This window comes from Bombina bombina, chromosome 2, assembly GCF_027579735.1.
Source record: "Bombina bombina isolate aBomBom1 chromosome 2, aBomBom1.pri, whole genome shotgun sequence".
NCBI classification, from domain to species: Eukaryota; Metazoa; Chordata; class Amphibia; order Anura; family Bombinatoridae; genus Bombina; species Bombina bombina.
Genome location: NC_069500.1, coordinates 92,988,600 through 93,000,899, shown reverse-complemented (window position 1 = coordinate 93,000,899; position 12,300 = coordinate 92,988,600). Strand labels below are relative to the sequence as shown.

General features: G+C 39.9%; 1 protein-coding gene across 1 annotated transcript in view; it reads left to right on the top strand.

Moving 5' to 3' along the window:
- The window catches only part of MTMR12 (myotubularin related protein 12), a 451,425-nt gene that overhangs the window by 415,083 nt on the left and 24,042 nt on the right, over positions 1 to 12,300 (top strand). Inside the window, exon 17 of the mRNA XM_053699664.1 lies at positions 4,453 to 4,623. Within this exon, the coding sequence (XP_053555639.1) occupies positions 4,453 to 4,623 (171 nt within the window). The remainder of the gene's footprint in view (positions 1 to 4,452; positions 4,624 to 12,300) is intronic.

Genomic DNA, 12,300 nt, shown 5'->3' with positions numbered 1-12,300 from the left:
TTGTAATTCTTTTATAATAGAATGGTTAGTTGGGTCTTTCTTTAATGCTAGATCTAATTTTGTGAATTGGCTTGTTAAGTCATTATATTGTTTATGGTGGTGGCGGTATCTAGCCTTAATTTTGATGAACTCCCCTCTTAGCACACATTTGTGAGCTTTCCAGACCGTGTGTTTGTCGATTGAATTAGTGTTAATATTGAAGTATTCAGTGATTATGTTGGCTACTTTAGTGGTTGTGTCCGGATGATCTAGAAGTGAATCATCCAGTTTCCACAGGTATGGTTCAATGTGCAGATTGGACCAGGATATTTTTAGTTTAACTGCTGAATTGTCTGACCAAGAAGTTGGGGGTATGTCACAACGATGTATGTGTGATAAGCCATTTTGGTTTGTGAAGATGTTATCTAGCCTGCTGTAGGTCTTGGTAGGGTGCGAAAAAAAAAGTATAATCTCTGGTATTTTGGTGTATAAATCTTCAGGTGTCATACAGATTAAGGTCTTTTAACCCGTTCCATAAGGTAGTGATGATTTTTTTTTGGGACTTTTATATTTGTATTGGAACTATCCTGCGTGGGTTGCATTAGAGTGTTTGTCTCCAGCTAGAAATACTGGACCTGTTGCAAGATCCAGGATTTTAGAAACAATTTGGTTGGTATTCAGGGCATATATGTTGATCAGTGTTATAGGTCTGCCATATAGCAAACCTATCAGGCCTAGGAATCATCCCTCCTCATCAGTGATACTGCGTGTTAGTGTAAAGGTAAGAGATTTATGTAGTAGGATGCTTATACCTCTTCTTTTTTTTTTTTTTTTTTTGGTCCAGAGCTGTGATAGGTGAAGGTTTTCCCAAAATACTTTGTTTCTTTGTGGTGTTAATGTGTTTCCTATAAGAAAAGTATGTTGGCGTGTCTTTTAGTTAGATCTGATAAAGCTTTGAAACGTTTTTGCGGTGAGTTTAGACCTTGTACATTTTGAGATATAAGGGTTAACTTTCGTGTAGTCATACGTTTAGAATGGGCCATTTATATTAAGGGGTTGAAAAGGGAGCTTTAGATATGTTAGAAATGTCATAGAATTAGTCTGAAGTAAAATCTTTTTAAACAGCAATAGAATGTCATTTTTGTAATGAGTACAATGCAGGTAATGGAAAAACAATAAGAAACCGTGCATAATGCAAAAAAAGTATAACAATAATAACTTTAGTAAAAGGTCTCTCCTCCTAATATAGGTCGTATTGAGAATAAACATAGGGAAATATTTCTCAACAGACTCTATAAGTATGTCATATGAACATAGGCAATACCTACTCTGAGTTTCTCAGTATGGTGGGGTACAGAAGTAGCTGCATCTGTACTGACAGATATGTTTCGGTATATTACAATAAACTTTCTTAACTTAAGTTAAACAAATTTAAGAACAATATTGCTTCTATTGTCTAGAATCAGTAACTGTTGTAGCAGCAAAGTTCAGCTTAGCTTGTAAATTCAGCTTGAGAAAGTTTGTTCCTAGACTTTTAAGTGTACAGGGCAGTCCATTTAAGGTGTTTAAATTGTTTGATTAAAATACCTTTGAGTGATTTCATACCTTTAATGTTTCAAGCCGGATTAGTCGGGGAGCGAGGGCTGGGTGGATTGCATCCAGAAGATGAGGCAGCAGGCTCTTTATTTTTCTTATGGGTAACTGTTCGCCAGGAAGTTGATAGTTCTCCAGATCTTTTAGGAGTGGTAGGTAGAGGAGTATCTTGCGGTTCATTCTCAGGCGGTGGGTCAATACCCAAGGCTGTGCAGAAGGTTGATATGTCTGCAGGTGTTCTGCAATTATGTGAATGTTATTCCTAATGACCCAGAGTTGAGTTGGGAATCCCCATCAATATGGAATTCATTTGTGTCTCAGCAGTGTTGTAAGCGGTGAATTATTTTCGCCTTTGCAATCTTTGGATTGCCATGATCTAGATAGAATTGATATACATTGCCTCTAAAGGGAATTGGCTGCAATTTTTGGGACTGGTTCAACAGCATCTCTTTCTCCAAAAAGTTTTTGAAGTGGATAATGTCGTCTCTAGGTGGAGCAGTGTCAGGAGGTTTGGGTCTGAGTGACCTGTGGGCTCGAACCCATTGGATATCTGTCGTGTGTGATGACTCTTTCATTTGCTACAATAGGGCTTGGAGGTAAACTGGGAAATCTCGGGGTAAGACATCTTCTGGAACCCCTCTGATTCGCAGATTTTTACGTCTGCTCCGATTTTCCAAGTTCTCGAGTTTCTCCTGTAGAGTGGTAATCATTTCTTGCTGTGAGGTGACATGCTCGGTGAGATCTTGGACTTCTTCTTTGATTTCATCCTGATTATTTTCCTAAGTTTCGACTTGAAACCCCAATGTAAGTATGTCCTGCTTCATGTCTGCAAGCTCCTCTCTAATGCAAGTGCAAACTGTGTCCGCGATATCCTGTTTGGAAGGTAGATTATGCAGTATTCAGAGTAGATATTTGTGAGTCTTCTATTCTTGAATTAGAATCAATGCATGGTTTAGAGTCAGCACTTAAATGTTTGTCTTTGTGTTTGGAATTTTCATTGGTTGTCTGGGGTATGTAAAAAAGATGACATAGTGAGCGTTTTCTGCGTGGAGGGTTTAGATGGCCTTTCGTTCTTCAAAGTGGGTCTTGTCTTCATAGTAGATACTGTATGCACCATCTAGGGTGGATATAGAAAGTAATCTGGCCTGCTGAGTTGTTAGCAAGGACCTTGCTATTGTTTATTATTATGTCTTTAATTTTTTGGGATTTATTTTTAGGTATATGAGATTTGTTAGTACAGTCGTGGGGGTCTCCAAGGTTTATTTGATGCTGATATATAATCAGTGTTGATAGGACGTCCTGTATGTTTACTGTTAGTAAATGTCAAAGGCTCCTCTGACCCTCTACAAAATGGATGAGTTATTTATAAGCCGTGTACACAGTTCATATGTGGCTTTTTGGATTGCGCTTATTGCAGCGTGTGTAGTTGCTGTAGGTGAGCTTTAAAAAGGTGTCACACATGCCTCTGAAGGTATTAACGCCCTTCCAACTATATACCTTCCGCAATGTGGCTGATATCGGTGAGTTTTAGAGTAGACTATGTAGCTGAGTTGTGTGTAGTAGGTTTATTTGTATAGCATAATTAGTCTTACCACTATGCTAGTGCTCTACAGCATTTCCCTTCAACGACAGCAGGGTGTCAGGCTTTTCTATGTCGCGATGTGCGGCGATGCGAGTGGTATTGCGTCTGCCGAGCACACTTGAGTTGTGCAGGGTCCGTTAAGGAATGGCGTCTGCTCCACTTTTGCTTAGGGTCATGGTGGGTTACTTTTGGCGTTGTGCGATTTTCGTGTGCCGCAGAGTTGAGGAGCGTTTGTTAGCTTTTACATCCCCTACTGGACTGCTAGGTATTTAATGTCCCCAAAGGTCCGTTTAAAGGCCTTTAGAGCCAGAATAGGCAGTGATTTGAGAGCCATTGTCATGGAGCTCTGGATTTATGCTACTCTCATGGTAGCTTCCAACTCCGCCCCCGAACCCAAATTTTTTCTTTTGTGATTCTGATAGAGCATGCAATTGTAAGAAATTTTCTAATTTATTCCTATTATCAATTTTTCTTTGTTCTCTTGCTATCTTTATTTGAAAAAGAAGGCATCTAAGCTAAGGAGCCAGACAATTTTTGGTTCCGACCCTGGAAAGCGCTTGCTTATTGGTGGGTGAATTTATCCACCAATCGGCAAGAACAACCCAGGTTGTTAACCAAAAATGGGCCGGCATGTAAACTTACATACTTGCTTTTAAAATAAAGATACCAAGGGAATGATGAAAATGTGAGTAAATTAGAAAGTTGCTTAAAATTGCATGCTCTATCAGAATCACAAAAGAAAAACATTGTGTTCAGTGTCCCTTTAATTCTGCTCTGTGCTCCAGCAACATAACTTGCTCAGAGAGCCTAAGGTGCTTGTATCATATAGAATGTATCATTGCTGACATGATACAAGCCCCACTCTCTGAGCAGCAGGAATTTTACAATTCTAAAGCATTGACAATATCTAGCTATGCTTCACATGCGTGCGCAGAGTGCCTACACTAGAACAGTGATAACTTTTACTAGAAGCATTTTTGACAATTAGCGTATACTGGTAAATGTTTTAACTAGAATCTTCTTTTAAAATAAATGCAGAGAGGGTGCAAAATTTAGTGTTTTCAGAAAAATAATATATTATTTAATATTATTTCTAGGTCAGTTGACCTTTGCGTTTGTGGTTTTATTAACTATACACTATACCAAGAAACCTTTTATTTAACCAGTCATATACTCACCGAGATCAACTAAAATTCTTAACATGTTCTATTTTTTGTCTTCTCAAACTAAACTCTTTGTATTCAACTCAAACATATAACTCAAAAACTTAACGTTATCTTGTATTTTTCTCCATTTAGGCTCCAGTTTTCCTCCTCTTTTTAGACTGTGTGTGGCAGCTTGTCCAGCAGTATCCTTTGGCTTTTCAGTTCACTGAGACATATCTAACGGTTTTGTCAGATAGTATCAACATACCCATATTTAGTACATTCTTCTTCAATTCACCGTGCCAAAGAGATGAGCATAGTTGGGTAAGAAACAGTTTACCATTGCGCTTAAATGTAAGCAACTAGTAAAAAGATTACATTGTGAATTTAAAATGTGCTCTCTAGTTTTCTATATTTGTGACGCTGAACACTTTTTACCAAAAGACAAGACAAAGAGAACACCGAAAATTCTGTTTTTAAATAACTGGTTCTGTGTGAAAAAAACGAATTGCCCCCTTAATTAATCAATCAAGCTGTTAATCAAATCATTGAATTCCAGATGCCCCTAGGTTTCTTTACTGCCTGCCCTGCTAAATCTAAATATGAGTTTTGTAGAACCTTACCATCAATCTGATGGCTACAAAGTATCAACTAGCAGCACACAATGCCATGATCAAAATAAATTTCACAAGTGATGAGGAGAAAAAATAAAGTTGTTTAGATATAAGTCTGGGAAAGGCTTACCAAAGTAATTTAAGAAAACTTGGAATAGTGTAAAATCTTCCCAGGAGTTGTCAGCCTATCAACATTTCTCCCAAGCAGGTGGCCACAAATCATCTAGGACGTTAAACACCCAGGTCACCATCTAAAAAACTTCAGGCCTCTAGCTCTACTGAAGATCAGTGTTCCTGATTCAATAAGAGGCTGAGCAAAAATCTAATTAATCGGAGTGTTGCATGGCTCAAACCTCTGATAATTACGATAAATATCATTCGTCTTACAGTTGCAAAAAAGCACATTGCCTTTTTGGATAATGTTCTGTGGACAGATGAGTCAAAAGTGGAACTATTTGGAAAACTTGAGTCCCGTGACATCTGCCCTAAAGCAAATACAGTATTTCAGATAAAGAACATCATAACAGAAGTCAAACATAGCAGTAATGTGATGGTATGGTGATGCTTTACTGGCTCAAGACCTGGAAGATTTACTTTGTTTGATGAAACCATGAATTCTACACACTACAGGAGAATTCTGCAGGAGATTGTACAATCAGTTTATGATTGGAAGCTGAAGAATAATTGTGTTATCCAGCAGGACAGTGATCCAAAGTGTAAGCATAAGACCATCAGACGGTCTCATAAGAAACAAAATTAAGGGTTGAACCTTATTGAGATGCTGTGACATATCCTTAAACAATCAGTGTAAGCAGATGTGAAATAATGATTTACAGTTATAGGAATTAATTGGTTGTGGTTGTTGCTAATGGTATTGCAAGTTCAGGACGGGCAAATAAATTTCTTTCCTAAGTTATGGTGAGTCCACTATGTCATCAATTACTAGTGGGAATATAACTCCTGGCCAGCAGAAGGAGACAAAGAGCACCACAGCAAAGCTGTTAAGTATCACTCCCCTTCCCACAATCCCCATTCATTCTCTTTGCCTTGGTGCATGGAGGAGGTGAAGTTTTGGTGTCTGAATAAAATTGGATTTTTTCGCTACAAGCAAGATTTTAACTATTATTGAATGCCAGAGTAGGAGTTCTTTCCTTTGTTTCAAGATTGGGTCTAGCCGTAGTCCATGTTGGTCTCTTCAGTAGGGCAGTGGTGGCTTTAAAGCAGTTAGGAAAACGCAGTGAGGCCCACCTTACAAGTTCCTAACATATTTGCTACCCTAGTATAGAAAGCCAGGGTAGGTTTACTCTGTTCTTTCTTTATTCTACAGGTCTCTGAGGAGTGGTGTCCTCTCATACCGGGTAGGCTGTCCTCCTGCCGGACGGCTAGATAGCAGCTAAGTGCCTTTTTGTCTTCCAGGTGGGGAGATGGGCACTTATAAAACACTAGAAAATTAGCTGCAACTTAGGGGACATGTACATAATTTTTAGATACAGGATATTTCTAGGCAGGACGCAGGCACGCTTGTGACTTAGATTAAGGGGTTAATTCTTAATTGAGAATTCAAGTATACCCCCCCCCCCCCCCTTGGGAGATGTGTATTTTGGGCTCAGTTTTATTGTGTGCCCTTTATTTACTTGCTGCGAACTGTTATAGCTATTCTCTGGAATAGCTTTTATATATTGTCTAATTTGTTTGGCACATATTTAAGCGGGCTTCTTCAAGTTTCTTTATTTTATAAGTAGGGCGCATTTATATAACTACGCAGCTTCTCCTGGACTTGTGTGTAATATTACATTTCAGTGTCTGCAGACAACTGAGATTTTCTACCACGCAAGTAGACTGGATTCTGTGAAGCATTAGGGAGCTTGCATAGTATCCGCCCCTCTAGCTTCTATTATGTCCACCTTCAGTGTTTGCACCGTTAGGTCCGATTAGTACTGTGTGAAGACCTAGTCCGCCATTACAGAATCCTTGCGGGAAAAAATGTAAAATACATAGAACGCGCGCTTGGAAGTTGCACTGTTCTTGTCGGCAGTCAATCCGCTTTCCCTAAGTAGAGTGGAATTTTTCTGCTGCCGACATCTTTTCTCCTTCTAAGATAGCCATTTTAGGCTGCTTGCTTGCTCAGTTTACATTCTGAGATGATAGTGGCTAGTTAATTGGCCAATTGTATCCTTTATTGAAGCGCTGCTCTATCTGAAGAGCGTGAGAGCAGCTGTAGCCTTGGAGAGAAATATCTTTGTTAATTGTAATATGTGTCTGTATATCCCTGACTAAGGGTTAATGTTGTATATACTGCTATGCTTTGTGCAGCATATCTTGTGTTAACGATGTAGCAACTCAGATGTTTTTCTACACTAGTTAAAGTGACAGTACTACTTATTTTCAATGCTTAATAAAGTGAACGGTTTCAAAGAAATTAATAGAATTTAAATTTAAATGGAAGATATTGGAGTTTCTATATTTTTTATATAAGCATTTCTTTTGTCTTATGCAGTCTTGTACTGCATAATTTCCACTGAGCCAACGTCTCTTAGGATGATGCTGTTCATCACAGCTTTCTCCTTATAGTCCAAGTCTTTAATGGCATCACATGCAGTGCTCTCCTGTTTCTCTCAATCTCCTGGAGAAATAGCTGCACAGGTATCTTCAATGGTATCTGTCGCTTTATCTGCCTTTCCTTTGCTAAAGGGAACATGCAAGAGGAAAATTTGAAATTCAGATAGTAAGGTTTCTGTTCCGCCGGCTACTACTTAGGTTGCCCTCCCTCATAAGGCTGATGATGAGGATACGCCGGTAGCCTCTGAGGGTTAAATTTCAGATTCGGACAGTATAATTCCTTCATCTGATGCTGAAGTAGTAACCTTCAGATTTAAACTTAAACACTTTTGTGTATGGTTTAAGAAGGTATTGGCTACTCTGTAGGGACTCTGATACACCTGTCGTTGTCAATCCTAAAGAATCTAGTAAACTTTTTAAATACTAGGATACCAAGTAGTAGGGGCCTTTTCTACTCTGGCTAAGAGAACTTTGATCCCTAGAGAGGGTAGTTGCTCTTTTAAGGATTAATGGACTAGGCTGGAGGCTTACATGGAACAAGTGCGGCATCTTATTGGTGCGATGCCTTATATAATTTCTTTTTGGTAGGGACTCCTTTTGGGATTCAGAATAGGATTAAGCTAGCTGATTACTTTATTTCCAAGCCAGGAGCCACAATATCTGGTTTCGCTGTGCTAGCCTGCGGGGCGTTGTGGCTATATTTGAGGTCAGTGGATTTTTCCCCCAAGTCCAAGCTTCTGGTGCTCCTTACAAGGGTAAGACCTTGTTTGGTACTGATCTGACAGAAATATTTAATATTTTGGGTGGAAAAGGGTCTTCTCTACCACAAGGCAAGTTGAATAGTCCTACAAGAGGTCAAAGAAAAAACCTGCAGCTGAGTCTAATCCAGCATAAAGGGTTTTTGCCCCCGATCCGAGATCGGATTAAATGGGTGGCTGAATTATCTGTTTTCTTCAAACTTGGATGTCCAAGTTAGGCTGCAGACTTAGTATCTCAGAGTTACTAAATGTTATTTGAAACCTTTCCTCCTAGAGGTAGGTTCCACCTCTCTCATTTTATCTGCTGTCCAGATATAAGAGAAGCAATTTTGTATTGCGTTTGGGATTCTTCCCTGGGAGTGATCCCAAAAAGGAGATTTTTTTTATTCTATTCTAGACTAAGTATCTCAACGAGTTTTCTCAGGGTACCATCCTTCAAAATGGAAACCATTGGTTCCATTGTTTCCTTTGGTCTAAGAGGGTCAGTTCATTATTGCCATAGACCTGAAGGATGCGTGTATTTAAGTTCTTGAGGTTTGTCTTTCTGTCAAACTTCTTTAGTTTGTGGCTCTCCCCTTTGGCTTTGCCATGGTTCCCAGAGTAGGCTATCATGGCAATGATCAAGTTTCATGAAATTGCTGTGTTACCCTTCCTGGATGACATAGTGGTTCAGGCGCCATTTTTCAACAAGCAAACTCTCTTTCAGAGATCTTGTTGTCTTTTTCATCCTCCTGTATGGTAAGTGAATCTGGAAATGAGTTCCCTTGTTCCAGCTTCAGGGGTAGTTTTTCTTAGGGACCATAATAGTTTCCCTATCTCTGAAAATATTCTGACAGAGGTCAGAAAGTCAAAGATTCCTTTCTCTTGCCTCTCTCTGAAATCTACTGTTCGGCTTCAGTGACTCAATGTATGGAGGTAGTTGGTTTGATGTTCGCTTCTTTGGACATAATTCCCCTGGTTGTTTCCATCTGAGAGCTCTGCGGTTATGCATGCTCAGATAGTGGAACGGGGATCATGTGGATCTGTCTAGGATAGATCTAGGTCGACATGGGATTTTCTCCTGTGGTGGTTTTCTCAGGACCATCTGTCTCAGACCACATAATTCCGGAGACTTTCATGGGTAATAGTGACCACGGACACCAGTCTTTGGGCTGGGGACTATGGACTCGGGAGGAGTCTACTCTCTGTATAAACATCTTGGAGTCGAGAGCGATTTTCAGTCAGCCGGTTTATCAGGTTCCAGTCAGATAACCTCAGTGACTTACATCAACCACCAGAGAGGAACTCTGAGTTCCTTAGCCATGAAGGAGGTGGCTCGGATTGTTCAGTGGGCAGAAGCTCACAATTGCTGTCTTTCTGCCATCCCCAATTCAGAAGTGGACAACTGGGAAGCGGTTTTCCTGAGCAGACAGACTTTTCATCCCAGGGAGTGGGCACTCCATCCGGAGGTGTTTTCCAGCTTAACCCTCAAATGGGGGATGCCAGAGCTGGATCTGATGGCATCTTGGCAGAACGCCAAGCCTCGGAGGTACGGGTAGAGGAGATGCACAGACCGCTCTGATAGATGCTCTGGCGGTCCTTTGGAATTTCAGGCTGGTATAATTGTTTCCTCTGTTTGCTCTCCTTCCGCGAGTCATTGCTCGCATCTATGAGGAGAGAGAATCAGTGATTCTATTAGCCCATGTGTGGCCTCGCAGGATCTGGTATGCAGACCTAGTGAAGATGCTGTCTCTCCCACTTTGGAGAGGGAATTTCTGGTTAGGGTTCCTTCCTCCACTCAATATAGTTTCTCTGAAGCTGACAGCTTGGAGATTGAACGCTTAGTTCCGTCTAAGCGTGTTTTTACTGAGTCGGCCATTGAGACCATGTGTCAGGCTTGCAAGCCTGTTACTAGAAAGGTTTTCCTTGAGATATGGCGTTAGCGCTGCAGAATCTGTTGGCGCTCTACAAATAACCGATAATAATAATAATAAATATCTTGGTGTGAATCCAAGGGCTACTCTTGGAGTAGGGTCAGGATTCCTAGGATTTTGTCCTTTCTCCAGGAAGGCCTGGAGAATGGTTTGTCAGTCAGTACCCTGAAGGATAAGATTTCTGCATTATCTATTTTTCTACAAAGGCTGCAACTTCTGCTCGGAAAGTCCGAGCGTCTGGCGGACGTGCCAGATGTGCATTCTCTTTGTCAGGCCTTGGTCAGAATCAGACCTGTGTTTAAGTCTGTTGCTCCTCCTTGGAGCTTTAACCTTGTTCTTAAAGTTTTGTAGCAGGCTCCGTTTGAGCCATTGCATTCCATAGATATTCAGTTGTTATCTTAGAAGGTTTTGTTTCTTTTTTCTATCTCTTCTGCTAGGAGTGTCTCGGAACTCTCGGCTTTGCAGTGTGATTCGCCTGATCTTATCTTTCATGCTGATAAGGCGGTTCTTCGTACTAAGTTTGGTTTCCTTCCTAAAGAATTTTTAATCAGGAAGTTGTTGTTCCTTCGTTACGTCCTAATCCTTCTTCTCATAAGGAACGTCTTTTGCACAACTTGGATGTTGTGCGTGCTTTAAAATCTTTCTGCAGGCGACTAAGGATTTTTGCCAGTCTCCTGGCCTGTTTGTTTGTTTCTCTGGAAACCCTAAAGGTCAGAAAGCATCTGCTAATTCTCTTTCTCTCTGGTTGAGAAGTATAATTCATTTGGCGTATGAGACTGCTGGGTAACAGCCTCCTGAGAGAATTACGGCTCATTCCATGAGAGCCGTCTCCTCTTCTCGGGCTTTCTAAAATAAAGCTTCTGTGGAAAAGATTTGCAAGGCTGCAACTTGGTCCTCTCTGCATACTTTTTCCAAATTTGATTATTTTGCCTTGGCAGAGGTTTCTTTTGGGAGAAAGGTTCTTCAAGCGGTGCTGCCCTCTGTTTAGGTCTACCTGTCTTGTTTTCCCTCCCTAGTCATCTGTGTCCTCTAGCTTGGGTATTGGTTCCCACTAGTAATTGATGACATTGTGGACTCACCATATCTTAGGAAAGAAAAGAAAATTTATGCTTGCCTAATAAATGTATTTCTTTCTGGATATGGTAAGTCCACAACCCCACCCTTAATTTAAGACAGTTGTTGATCTGAAGGTTACTTTAACTTGCAAATACTTTATTTAGCATTGAATGAAAACAAATTGTTTACAGGTTGAGATTTTGCAATATAGTCTTTCTTTATTATTTTCAATGGTTTTGGTATATTTCTCAAGGTTATCACATTGCTAACAGTTCTTATTGAAACCAAAAATGTTTTACATTTGTATGCCTATTTTATGTACTGGTAAGGACCAAATATAAATAAAAAGAACATCAGGGCTAGAAAACAAAATTGAGTCTTGAAGGAAGTTTTGGTATCGGTGCCGATACCAAGTATTTGCATGAGTCTTGCATCTTGTGGCGTTTTTTTAAACTGCATGTTCCCTTTTTTTTTTTTTTTGGATATGGTAAGTCCACAACCCCACACTTAATTTAAGACAGTTGTTTTTGACTAAACCTCAGGCACCTCTACACCTTTGTGTTATTATTTTTTCCATTTCCCTTCGGTCAAATGACTGATTATGGGAAGGGGAGTAGTGATACTTAACAGCTTTGCTGTGGTGCTCTTTGCCTCCTCTTGCTGGCCAGGAGTGATATCCCCACTAGTAATTGATTACGTTGTGGACTCACAATGTCCGTAAATAAATAAATTTGTCAGGTAAGCATAAACTTTCTTTTTCACACAGACCCAGTTGGTGTTGGATAACTTTTTCCCCCCTTAAATAAACAAGATTTGAAATCATTCAGTGTGACAAATATGCAAACATCAAAGAAACCAGGATGGGAACAAAACTTTTTCACAACGTTGTGTGTGTAAATGGTAAAATGTGAAGTGGACATGCCACAAATATTTAATCTGAGAATATAGCAGTGGATATTTTAAATTAAACCTTTAACATTCAAAAATGTTTTGCTTGAACTTGGGACAATATTGCTGTAAATTGTATTTTAGTAAGAGGATTCAAAACTCCTTTATTGCATTAAAAAAGAAACATGCTTCACAAACTGTTGCTAACACTGG